Source organism: Canis lupus, chromosome 9 (genome assembly GCF_011100685.1).
Source record: "Canis lupus familiaris isolate Mischka breed German Shepherd chromosome 9, alternate assembly UU_Cfam_GSD_1.0, whole genome shotgun sequence".
Lineage (NCBI taxonomy): Eukaryota > Metazoa > Chordata > Mammalia > Carnivora > Canidae > Canis > Canis lupus.
This window is the reverse complement of record NC_049230.1, coordinates 17,907,367-17,920,950: the sequence shown is the minus strand read 5'-3', so window position 1 is coordinate 17,920,950 and position 13,584 is coordinate 17,907,367. Positions and strand designations below refer to the sequence as shown.

General features: G+C 42.6%; 1 protein-coding gene across 1 annotated transcript; it reads right to left on the bottom strand.

Moving 5' to 3' along the window:
• Positions 1-1,489: 1,489 nt before the first annotated feature.
• Positions 1,490-13,281, bottom strand: LOC119876634 (leucine-rich repeat-containing protein 37A-like). The gene is given in 4 exon segments (XM_038547034.1): positions 1,490-1,574; positions 4,978-5,049; positions 7,832-8,278; positions 8,763-13,281. Coding segments are annotated over 4 exon segments (4,971 nt in total). The 5' UTR covers positions 13,130-13,281.
• Positions 13,282-13,584: the final 303 nt, after the last annotated feature.

Genomic DNA, 13,584 nt, shown 5'->3' with positions numbered 1-13,584 from the left:
AAAGTTTAGAGTCCAGATCACAGAAGTAGCCAAGAAAACCAATACAAGAGTGGCTGTCCCCTAAGACTTGGAAGGTTTGATAACTTAAAGGACTATTCTTAGTGTTTAATCATGCTCTTGCTCTTTTTTACCCACTATCCTTAAACCTTCTACATTTGCAAGAAGACTCTATTTGCTCAAGAGCATCATTAATAGAGGGATCCCTGGGTGGCGCAGTGGTTTGGCGCCTGCCTTTGGCCCAGGGCGCGATCCTGGAGACCCGGGATCGAATCCCACATCAGGCTCCCAGTGCATGGAGCCTGCTTCTCCCTCTGCCTGTGTCTCTGCCTCTCTCTCTCTCTCTCTCTCTCTCTCTCTGTGTGTCTATCATAAAAAAAAAAACATTTAAAGAGCATCATTAATAGGGATTAATGACTTACACAGCTCTGGATGCCACAGACAAAGATAAAAATTGAACCTTTATAGCAAAGAACATGGTATCTCTGTATGTATACCTAGAAATACTAAAGAAGCATTTCCTCCTTGACAATGAGGCTGGAGAGATTTTATTTTATAATTAGTTAAATTAGGGGCATTTCTGATATGTTTGCTTAATGTAAACATTTCTAACCATAATACTTAACCATCATTTTATTTTACTTTAAAGATTTTATTTCCTTAAGTAATCTCTATACCCAATGTGGGTTTCAAACCCACAACCTCAAGATCCGAAGTCACTTGCTCTATCAACTGAGCCAGCCAGGTACCCCTTAACCATCATTTTAAACATCTATTTTTAATACTGGTGCTAGAATTCCCACTGAAATCCTTAATCTGCTCTCTTGGTAACTTAATAGGTACTTGATAATACTGCTTACATAATTAACCTGCTTAAATATTTAATATTTAAATGTTTAATTTAGATTAAATATTAAAAACATTCTGGGTTAATGGCATTCAAAATAATGTAAGTGTTCTATATTTTCTTGTCCTGTAGGTGACAATTTGAGGTTAATTTTAATTCCTCTCATTTTACTAAACCAACTTTTTCAAACCTTTTCTGTAAAGGCCAGATAGTAAACATTTTGGGCTTTGCAGGCCATATATGGTCTCTGTCATATATTCTTCTCTTTCTCTTCTTTTCTCTTTTACAGCCCTTTAAGAACGTAAAAATCATTCTTAACTCAGGCTGTATAAAGACAGACCTGAGCATGATTTGATCCATGAGCCATAAATTAAGTATAAATGTAAGCACACGGTATATGAACACTTACAAGACAGGTTCATATGTGCATCCATAATTGCTCAGACCTAATTACCCCTTTTGCTCTATAACTGGAGGGTCTTTTTCTATCTTTATCTTGTCTATAGAATTAAAAAACTGAAAATGCATATGAGATATTTAATGCTAGAGATGGAAATTTATTGTTAGAAGAAATTATAGTGATTATCTAATTTGAACCCCATATTTATTTTACAGATAATATAACTAAAAACTCATAATAAGTGATTAATTAACTTACAAATACTGTAGGGATAGCAGGCCTTCAAATGAGTCCTTATGTAATTCAGTCAAATAATTTTCACTGAGAATTCTGAAAAATGAAAAGGTTATTTCTGCATCAAAATGCAAAACAACTACAACTATTCACTACACAGGACTAACTCCCATTTGGGAGGGAAACCTGTGTAATGGTGCCACCTAAATATACTAATTCTTCTTTAATTTAGGAGTACTGAGCTCTGCGCTGTTTCCACTCAAATCCTTTTTTTTTTCTTTATTCCTCTCTCTCTCTCTCTCTCTCTCTCTCTCTCTCTCTCTCTCTCTCACACACACACACACACACACACACACACACACACACAGCCATCCACTATTTGAACCAAAATGCATATTAATGTCTACTCTCTGGATCACAAAGTCTCTGCTAGAACCCTGGTTTAGATGACAACAATACTGGCAGAACTGACACTTCCTCCTCTCTTTTTCTAAATTCTATGTTGGAAGCCCCATACAGCACTATAGGTAAAGTCATTTGTTTTTTCCCCAACCAAAAAAAAAATTTTTTTTTGAGAACTAAAAAAATGCACATCAAGTGTACATAACATAAATATTCAGTTTAATAATTATAAAGCAAATACCCATGAAACACCACTTGTATCAAGAAAAACCCCTGCCAGCATCCCAGAAGGCTTCAGTGTGCCCCTTCCAATCACAACCCTCTCTCTGATTCCCCAGAAGTAACCATTATCCTGACTTTAATAATTTCTTTGCCTTTTTTAATTTTTTAAAAAGATTAATTGCTGGGAGAGGGGCAGAGGGAGAGAAAGAATCTCCAGCAGACTCCTGGCTGAGTGTGGAGCCCTATCCCATGACCCTGAGATCATGACCTGAGCCCAGTCAAGAGTTGGACACTTAACTGACTGAACCACCCAGGGACCTCAAATTTCCTTGCTTTTTTAAATGTAGTTTTACCTATCATATGTCAGCCATAAACAACATAATTTAGTTTTGTCGCTTCTTGAACTTTATATAAATGGAATCACAGGTATTATTTTCTATGTTGCTTCTTTCACTCAATATTATCTTATAAATTCATTATATTGTTGCATGTAGCTGAGGTTGGTTCATTTCAATACCTAGTATTTATTGCATGTCTAGCTACATGTGGCTACTGAATACTTGGGAGTGGCTAGTGTGACTGAGGAGCTGAAGTTTTTATTTAATTAATTTTTTTTACTTTAAAATACAAATGAAAAAACTGATACTCAACAGTTATTAGAAAATGTTTAAATATGTTTGCAACAATGTAGGTATGTGATATTACTTTTTCAACTGTAATTTTTATGAAATCTAAATACAGAACAAGTATTCTTGATAAAAGACTAGCAATCAAATTGAGATTTCAAAGAGTTACTATGGAAAAAAGAACATAAAAAGAACACAAACTCTCAATAATTTTTATACTGATTACATGATAGAAATGATATTGGATATTTTGAAGACAGTATAAAACATAGACTATCTTACTAATAATGGGTATAATAATTATATGTCGAAATAATATTTTGGCTATAAGAGCTAAACAAAATATATTAACATTTATGTCATCTCTCTCTTTTTACTTTTAATTTTTAAGTGGCTATCAGAAAATTTGAGATTACTTATGTGGCTTTATGGTTCAAACAAATAGTGTTCCATTTTATGACTATTCCACACTTTATTCATTCTACTGTTGGCAGATATCATCCAATAGATATATAGAAAAACAGGTTAAAATCCTGCCCCAGGAGAGCAGTGATCCATAGTTAGGAACCTCTGCTTACAAGGTATAACCTTCAAGCTGAACCAGACATCTGCAGGACTTACCACATTCGTGTTCTAGTATATAAATTCCCAAACACATGCTTTTTAAAAATTAATTTTTTAATTTCAATTCATTTTTTAAAAATATGTAATATATTCACATGGCCCAAAATTCCAAAGGTATATAGTACACAACGCAAAGTTTTTCTACTACCCTTGTCCACAGCCCACCCATCCCCCTCCATTCCCTAAAGAAAATTAACGTTATTTATTTCTGCGACAATTATTTTCAGTTTTCTTATAAGTTTGGGAAATAAAATATCCCAGTCAGACACTATCATGGAGAAATATAAACTACACATAGTATTTAAGAAATTCACAAAATAAAAAACAAATGCCTAGTTCTAGCATTTCTCCCTTACCAATAAGATATCAGACTAAGGGGCGAAATCTACTTTAGAGGGATCATAATCCCTATTTTTAGATTGCTATGATTACTGTCTTTTATTGTTAATTCAGGAGTCATTTATGACTTCTCTGCTCAAGTTGCACTAATGATATGACACCAAACTCTCATAAAAACACCAGTTGATTGCTTTGATTGTAATATTTTTTTTTCTAAAAACACTTGTGTCTACATTGACTTTTTTCTACAGATCAATTTTATAAAAGATAACAGAAAATTGGCAAAGGACAGAAAATTCACTCAAGAAATACAAATGTTCAGTAAACATAGGTATTTAAATTTACAAGTAATCAGAAAACTTCAAATTCACATGGGACCCCTTTTATTCACGCATCAGACCAGCCAAGAAATGGAGAATATCCAGTAGTGGGTGGTATGAGGATGTGAATGCTGTCATGGTCTATGGGTTGGAGTATAAGTTGGCACAACTTTTTTGAGGGCCATTAAAATTTTACATCTACATAGTCTTTATTCAAACAATTCCATTTCTAGATATCTATTCTACAGAAATACCTGCCCACATACACAAAGATGCATGGTTGAGGCAGTTCACTACAGCAGCGCATGTGACAAGAAAATGGGACACAGTCTAAACATTCATCAATATGAGAATTACTATATACATTCATACTTTGGAATATATTACACAGGCATATACATGAATGGGGTAACCCCCTATCTATACACTAAAAGAAAAGAAATCTAAGACATAAGATAAAAGAATCAAAAGATTCATTTATAAGCATAAGCATAAGCAAAAGAATCAAGTTGTAGGAAGTTATCATTTATATAAAAACAAAAACAAAAACAAGGTAAGAAAATCCCACAACAAACCTATTTTGTTGTCTATAAATATGTATGTAGACAAATGCATGGAAAAAGATCTGGAAGGATATATACTAAATCCAGATAGTGGCTATCTCAGTGGTAGGGGATCAGAACACAAAGAAGATGTTCACTTTATCTATTCTTTCATTTTTATATATTGAGGATATAATCATGTATTCCTATATAATGGAAAATAAGTTTAGATTGACTCTAAATTTTAAAGAGAGCCTGTCAAATTCAATTTTCAAGATAAACATAGAATTGCCATCAATAGAGGTTGATTTGGGATATGGAGGGGGAAATACCTTTCCTCCAAGATACTGACTTCAAAATTTTTGACTAAGAAGGATCTCAGGATGCAGTGTTTTGTATTCGTATTCGGAGAAAATATACTCACAATTTCTCAGTCCAACGGTATGGCTTCCATGTATTCTCCTCAATGTAAGAAATAGCGTTTCCTTGGAAATTTCTGTGAAGAAACACAGTTCAGATCCTTGACTAGTTAGGAAAAGAATGAACAGAATAAGTAAAGAATCATAGGCAACCTTGGGGGAATATGCAAATGCAGAAAATACCAGCTTCTTAATATCCATAGCTATCAGCATCCCAGTTTGCACAATTAATAAAGAAATGTGGGGCCATTGGTGTAAACAAGCCATCTCCTTAGAACCGGAACTTCCTATTTGTCTAATTTCTTGGATAGATAATGCCAGTTAATTACTTTATGAATATGGTATTTTTCTCCAAATCACCTCTATGTGTCTAAAATGGTTCTTTCTGTAAATCAATGAGAAAATAATTGAACCGAAAAATGGCAAAAAAAAAGTATCAAACAAAGGTAAAGAAAACAAAGGTAAAGAAATCCTATGCCAGGAAACAAAGGTAAAGAAATCCTATGCCAGGAACACCAAAGCTTTGGCCCAGTGACTTCTTTTGAAATCTGTCCAGCTGTTAGGAGAAGTTAGAAATGAGAGGAACTAATATGGAGAGATTTCTTAGACATGTTACATAGGGAAAAGCAACAAATTACTGAGCAAGGAACAAAAAGTATTACCTGATTAGGGGAAAATTGCAAAGGAAAGTGATGGGAAGGACAGACACCAAAATGGTAACAGGAGTTATCTTATGGGTGGTAGGGGGGGTTGGGTGGGATTTTCACATTTTATCCTATATGCTTGTGACATTAAAAAATAAATGAGAATGTATCCATGAATTGCAAGTATTTCAAAAAAGCTATGAAATGCCTGAGTTCAGTTTTAATCACTAATTCTGTATATGACTGAATCTTACCTTTAACTTATCTTCTTCCCTCAGCAACAACTTACCTATTCATTTGTTAAGGTGTTATTTATTCATGAGAGACCAGAGAGAGAGAGAGAGAGAGAGAGAGAGAGAGAGAGAGGAAGCGGCAGAGACACAGGCAGAGGGAGAAGCAGGCTCCACGCAGGGAGCCCGATGCAGGACTCGATCTCTGGACTCCAGGATCACGCCCCAGGACGAAGGCAGGCACCAAACCGCTGAGCCACCCAGGAATCCCCCCCCCTATTCCGTTTATATACACATTTTTTTTCAGGGGAGTCAGAAATAAGGCAAAACAGATAGCCATCTGCCCATCATCTGCCTAGTGGCCATTTCCAGTCAACCAAAATGCCTTCTGGTTGCTTTATGTTCCCTGATAAAAGATGCCTAAACCTGAATTTATCTCCCTCCAACTGGCTGTCCTTCCCAACTGCTGTATTTCCACCTGCTCATCCGGGACAGAAATTTCTGAGAGTTATAGTTGATTTTTCTCTTTTCTGGATGCACCCTGCCCACTACTCCCCTCAGCAGTTACGCAGTCTTGTTGCTTCTTCCTCTGTGATGCTTTCAGGATTTTCTTTCTACTCCTATCACAGCCATTCTGTTCTGGCCCCTTGTCACTTTACTCCCAGCTTTTGCTAGACCATTCTTTCTGGTTTCCCTGGATCAAGCTTTCCTCTTTAGATCTCTCTACATAGGGAATAGAAAACAATCCTCTTGTTTTAGTGATACATATGTCTTTCTGGAAAACTTTCAATGGCTCTCTATATCTCAGCATAACTTTCAAACCCTTCTAGCTGATAGTCAAGGGTATTCATAACCGTATCTTTCACTGCTTCCTAAGCTAATGCTTTTTTTTCCAGATTTTATTTATTTATTCATGACAGACACACAGAGAGAAAGGCAGAGACACAGGCAGAGGGAGAAGCAGGCTCCATGGAGGGAGCCGATGTGGGACTTAATCCCGAGTCTCCAGGATCACGCCTTGGGCTGAACGCAGCGTTAAATAAATCGCTGAGCCACTGGGGCTGCCCTCCTAAGCTAATTCTTTTTTTTTTCTAAGCTAATTCTTAATTCCTGATCATTCTCGCAGCTGTGCCTTTGCTTAGACTATACTCCCTATTCTTGCTGTATTTAACAAATCATAGCCACTCTAAATCTCAGCTGAAGTTTTAGCTTATCCATGCAGCTTTCTCTGACCCCTACACTCCATTGATTACAGATTCTGGTGACTTACAGAACCTATAGTCTGTACTTAATTATAGGTCACCTGTCTTTCTATGCCTATTTCCTTTCTTCCCACCTATTATTTCATATTCTAAAGACAATGCCATACTTGCATGGCTGCCACAGTACTGAGTCCTGGGCGGGGCATAAAATGGGTGCTGTATATAGAAAACCAAGGGACAAAGATGAGTTCTAAACATAGCTGAGGAATCAAATAATAGCTAACACTCACATATATGTGAGGCACTGAAAACGTGTTTTATATGTATTAACTCACCAAACCTCACAATAATCCCACAAGGTAGTAACTATTACCCCATTTTATAGATAAGGAAATTGAATCAAAAGCTAATAAGTGACAGAACTCAATTCAAACCCAGGCAGTCTAATTCCGGAATCTCTACTCTTAACCACTTTTTTGTATATCACCAAGGAGATGGAAAGAGGGACATGTTGCTATAAAGATGGGAGAGTAGAGGTTAAGCGATTAAATCATGGGGCTAAAAAAACTGGATAAAGAATAAGGACAATTACAAGTAAACGAGTGCAGACGTGGGAACCACAGCAAACAGGAAAATGAAGATAAGGACAGTTGTCAAAGAAAAGGTAAAAAGAGAGAGTCAGTCAACATGGTTGGGGAGATGACGAAGGCCCAGGAAGACCTCAAAGAAAGGCTGCTGTGTCAAGCAGGAGGCAGGGAACAAATGAGAAAAGGCAATTCTTACAAGATGGTGAAGGTGTTGTTGTCCGTGTTGGGCTCTGGCACAGGCACTCTGCGGAGCCTCTGCTTTGGGCTGAAACCAGTACACGATAGCGTCTCATCTTTGCAGGTACAGAGCTCACATATGTTGACATTTGTGGTAACACTCTGTTCTGGCTGCTCAGTGAAAGTTGTATATGCCTTTTCTGGGAAGTATTTTGCAAAATGCACCACTGAGGGCTGAGTCGTTGGGGGGAGAACCGACTCAGATGACTCTGGTTGGTGACTTACAGTAATTTCCAAGTCCATAGGTGGAACAGTGACTTTAGTCAGGTTTGGCTGTTGACTCTGAACACGCTCTCGATGTGCAAGTGTCACCTCAAGGTCCGCTGGAGAAGGAGCTGTAGTCTTCTTCGTGGTTGCAGAATGTTTAGCCTCTGTAATAGGTTCTGGAGTAATGGTAAGCCCCAAGCCCCCATTATGAAATGTGATGCTGGGTGATTCTGGAATGCTGGACTTCACCCTTACTTGGAGTTGGACTCATCACTTCCTGATGAAATGGATATTGAACTTTAACCTCCTTAGGTGGCTCTGGAGGCTGAGTTGGGGTCTCTTGCCTGGCTGGAGAAGGTTCAACTTCCATATTGGATCCTGCAGTTACAGTAATTTCCAGGTCCATAGGTGGAACAGTGACTTCAGTCAGGTTTGGATGTTGCCTCTGAATCTGCTCGAGATGCGCAAGCGTCATCTCAAGGTCCTTTGGAGGGGGAGTTGTAGTCTTGGTGGTTGTAGAACGTTCAACCTGGGTAGTAGGTTCTGAAGTTATGGTAAGTCCCATGTCCACAGGATGAACTGTGACACTGGGTAAAGTTGGATACGGAGCCTGATCCTGACCTAGGGTTGGAACTGTCCCCTCCTGATGGAATGGATATTGAACTACAACCTCCTTAGGTGGCTCTGGAGGCTGAGTTGGGGTCTCTTGCATGGTTGGAGAAGGTTTGGTCTCTGTAGTAGGTTCTGGAGTTATGGTAAGCCCCAAGTCCAAAGGTTTAACTTTGACTTTATTTAAGGTTGAATGCTGAACCTGAACCTGCTCTGATGGTGGAAATGTCACCTCAAGGTCCTTTGGAGGAGCTGTAGTCTGATGCAGAGTTGTAGACTGTTCAACCTCTGTAGTGGGTTTTGGACTTATGGTAAGCTCTAGGGCCAAAGGTTGTGTTGTCACATTTGGTGACCACAGGTGCTGAGCTTGATCCTGAGCTGACGTTGGAACTGCTGCCTCTTGATATATGGAAGGTTGAGCTACAAGTTCCTTAGGCAGCTCTAGAGGCATGGTTGGAGAAGGTTCAATCTCTGTAGTGGATGCTGGAGTTATGGTAAGTTCCAGGTCCAAAGGTTGAACTGTGACCTTAGTCAAGTTTGGACGGCGAGACAGAACCTGCTCGAGATGTGCAAATGTCACCTCCACGTCTTTTGGAGGAGCTATAGTCTTTTTCAGGGCTGTAGAATGTTCAACTTCTGTAGTGGGTTCTGGACTTACAGTAAGCTCCAGGTCCAAAGGTTGAACTGTTACACTGGGTGATGATGGATGCTGAATTTGATCCCAACCTGGTGTTGGAATGGTCTCCTCCTGATATACTGGAGATTGAGCTACAGTAACCTCCTTAGGTGGCTCTGGAAGCTGGATTGGAGTCTCCTGCATAGGTTGAGGAAGTTCAATCTCCTTAGTGAATTCTGAAGTTATGGTAAGCCCCAGGTCCAAAGGCTGAACTGTGACTTCAGTCAAGATTGGATGCTGAGCTTGAACCTGCTCTTGATGTGCAAATGTCACTTCCATGTCCTTTGGAGGAACAGTAGTTTTACTCACGGTTGTAGAATGTTCAACTTTTGTGGTGGGTTCTGGAGTTAGGGTAAGCTCCAAGTCCAAAGGCTGAACCGTTACATTGGGTAACAATAGATGCCGAGCTTGATCCTGACCTGGAGTTGGAACTGTCACCTCCCGATACATGGGAGGCTGCATTACAGACTCGTCAGGTGGCTCTAAAGGAGGACCTGGAGTCTCTTGCATGGTTGAAGTTTCAACCTCTGTAATGGGTTCTGGTGTTATGGTAAGCTCCAGATCTAAAGGTTGAACTGTGACTTCAGACAAATTTGGACTCTGAGCCTCAACATGTTCTGGATGTGGAAGTGTCACCTCTGGATCCTCTGGAGGAGCTAGAGTCTGCTGCAGGGTTGTAGAAGGCTCTGGAGGTACAGTAAACTCCAAGTCAACAGGTTTAGCAGTGACACTGGGCAAGCTTGAACGCTGAGCTTGATCTTGTCCTTGAGGTGGAACTGTCATCTCGTTATGGACTGGAAGTTGTGGTTCAACCTCCTTAGATGGCTCTGGAGGCTGAGCTGGAGAAGGTTCTGACTCTTGATGGGGCTCTGGAGACTGAGTTGAAGCCTGCTGCAGAATTGGAAATGACTCTAGCTTCTCAGGGAGCTCTGAAGGCTGAGTCTGTGCCACCTGTTGGGCTGGAGAAAGTTCTACCTCCTTAAGGGGCTCTAGAGGTAGAGATGGAGCTTCTTGCAGGACTGGAGAGGATTCCACCTTCTCAGGAAACTGTAGAAGCTGAGAAGGGGTCTTTTGAGAGACTGGAAGAGGTTCCACTTTGTCAGCAAGTTCTAAAGACTGGGCTGGGGATTCCTGTTGTGTGGCAGAAGGCTCTACCTCCTGTCGGGGCTCAGGAGATATAGCTGGGACCTGCTGGGGAACAGGAGGCTGAGCTGGAACCTCTGGTTGGGTTGGAGGCTTGACGTCTTCAGTGGGCCCTGGAGAATGAGCTGAGACTGTGTACTCATTTGAAGATGGTTCAATCTCCTTATGGGGCTCTGATGGCTCAGCTGGGGCCTCCTGTTGGGCTGAAGTAGGTTCCATCTCCTTAGGAGGGTCTGGAGTCTTTACTATGAGTTCTTGTTGGCCTGGAGGAAATTCATCTTCAAGGGTCTCTGGAGACTGGAAAAGAAGCTCGGACTGGGCTGGAGAAAATTCAACCTGCTCAGGGGGAACTGGAGCTTGAGCAGAGGCCTCCTGCTGCCCTGGAGCATGTTCAAACTTAGTGGGCACTGGAGTTATGAAAACCTCCAGATCTACAGGTTTTGCTGTGATATTGGGCAACATTGGATGCTGAGCTTCACCAGGACCTAGACGGGAGGATGTCACCTCATGATGTACTGGAGGCTGAGCTACAATATCTGTAGAGGACTCTGGAGGCTGAGCCTGGTGCTCAGGCTGGACTGGAGAAGGTTCTACACCTACGACAGGCATCTGAGGCAGAGATGAGCTCCACTGCTGGCTTGGAGAAAGTTCAGTTTCTTCAGGAAGATCTCCAGTCTGTGTTGGTACTCCCTGCTGATCTGGATAAGGTTCAACATTTTCAGCAGGGGCTGGATGTTGTTCTGGAAACCCACTCTTCACATGAATTTGTGGAAATTGAGTGGGAGCCTCTTCCTGAGCTGGAGATGGTTCTCCCTCCTCAGAGGCCTGTGGATACTGGGTTGGGGCCTCCTGCTGGGTTGAAGAAGGTTTAGCTTTCTCAGGAGTCTGTGCATGATGATCCTGGCTCTCCTCCTGTATTGAGGAAGGTTCACCCTCCTCAGGGATTTGTGGAAGCTCAGCAGGGGCCTCCTGCTGGGGTGGAGAAGGTTCCTTCTCTTCCTGAGTCCCTGGAAGTTGAGCCAGGGCCTCCTCCTGGGTTGAAGGTGATTCACCCTCCTCAGGAGCCTGTGAATCCTGAGCCAGGGTGTCCTGCTGGGTTGTGGAAGGTTTAACCTCTCCAGGGGTCTGAACAGGGGTCTCCTGCTGTGTTGGAGGTTTCTCCTGTGTGGGAGATTCTGGGGACTCAGTTGGAGTCTCCTGTTGAAATGGCAAATGTTCATTCTCCTCAGGGGACTGTGGAGGCAGAGTTGGGGCTTCATGCTGGGTTGCAAAAGGTTCCACATTAAGGGGCACAGAGGGCTGAGTGACAGACTCACGTTGAACTGGCAAAGGTCCCACCTCTGTAGTGGGTTCTGGTGTTACAGTAACCTGCACGCCTGCAGGTTTAACAGTGATATTGGGCAGGTTTAACTGTTGAACCTGATGGTGACCTGGAGGTGCAACTTTCACCTCATGATGCTCTAGAGGTTGAGCTGGGTGCTCCTGCTGGGTTGGAATAGGTTCCACCTCCCCCAAAGACAGCTCTGGTGGCTGAGCTGGTTGTTCTTGCAGGATTGCAGGCTCAGCCTTCTTGGGGTGCTGTGGAGGCTGAGTCACAGTTACAGTAAGTGCCAAATCTACAGGTTTAACAGTGACATTGTGTAATTTTGGCCGCTGAGCTTCATTCTGACTCAGAGATGGCACATTTACCTCCTGAGGTGGTACCTTCTCCTCTGGTGGCTGAGCTGGGGCCTCCTGAGGGGTCCAAGGTTCTACTTCCTCAGGTGCCTCTGTAGGTTGAGCTGAGGCTTCCTGTTGGACTTCAGGGGTACTTGAAGGTTCAGCTGGGGCCTCCTGTGGGCTTACAGAATTTCCAGCTTCCTTAAGGATCTCTGGAGGCTGAGATAGAGCGTCCTGAAGAAGTGGAGGTGTTTCTGTCTCTTCAGGGGACTCTGGATGCTTGGCCTGGGCCTCCACTCCAGGCACAAAAGGTTCAGGTTCCTCTACAGTGGACTGGAGAGGTCCTGCAGGGGTCTCCTGCAGGAGTGAAGAAATTTCAAGCTCCTCAGGGAGCTCTGGGGGTTGATCTGGTCCCCCTGGGAAATCCATTGGTCGGTTTTCCTCAGGGTATATGATATCCATACCAGAATCTGAATAATCGTCCTGCAGTTGTTCTAGGAGCTCTTTATTTGCAAATTGGTTTGGAGTTCCAATAACAACTTTGGCAAGCCTTCGATGCTGAACTAGATCTTTGTCCAGGTTTGGGGATGAAACAAAAAACTTTCTTTGGTTTAAACCCTGACTGTCCAGAGGTGGAGCAAGTATTTCCAATGACTGGTGATCTTCTGGCTCATCTCCAGTTTTCATCTTACTTTTGAGTGGAGGAGGCAGAACTATGGCCTGATTCTCATCACCCAACGCTGGAACCACTTGTAAGAGCCTTTCGTGCAGGGTTGGCTTGTCATTCAGATACTGATCTGTCTCTGGGGGCAGCTCACCATTTGAATCCGTGTCCAGGAATGGAACCAAAGTCTCAGTCAACTGCTTAGGCGGGGCCGATATCTGGGCTGGAGCAGAGGACCTCAAGTTATTAAAGCCCCCCCCCCGCCTCTGCGGGGTGGGTAAGTGCCTGGAGCGATTCATGCAGGAGTTCAGAAGAGTGCGAAGACCAGGGTTCCGGGGGTTCCGGGGGTTCCGGGGATCTCCGAGGGCCGGAGGTCCGACGGGCCCACGCCGGAAGCGGAGCTTCCTGGCCCAACAACCACGATGGTTGCCAGGTAAAAAGAAACAAAACGTAGAGGCAAAGCCTGGACATGATACTCTGCGGAGCAGAGACCCAAGCCAGTGGGGCGCTCGGTCTCGCCAGAGAAACCGAAATGTTCAGGGAGCCCGGTGACGCCCCCATTGTTAGCAACTGCGCGCCCCTCCCCCGCCTGCGTCCCACCCTTTATTTACGCCACCTTTGTGAGCTTGGCACAGCTGGGGTGCGGCTGGGCTCCGAAGCCCCTGGTTCAAGCCTCTTCCCCAGAATCCCCAGGCCAAGCCTCCCTTCCCCTGCAAAGGCCACCACTACCTCCCGCCGAGCTACAGGGAAGGAT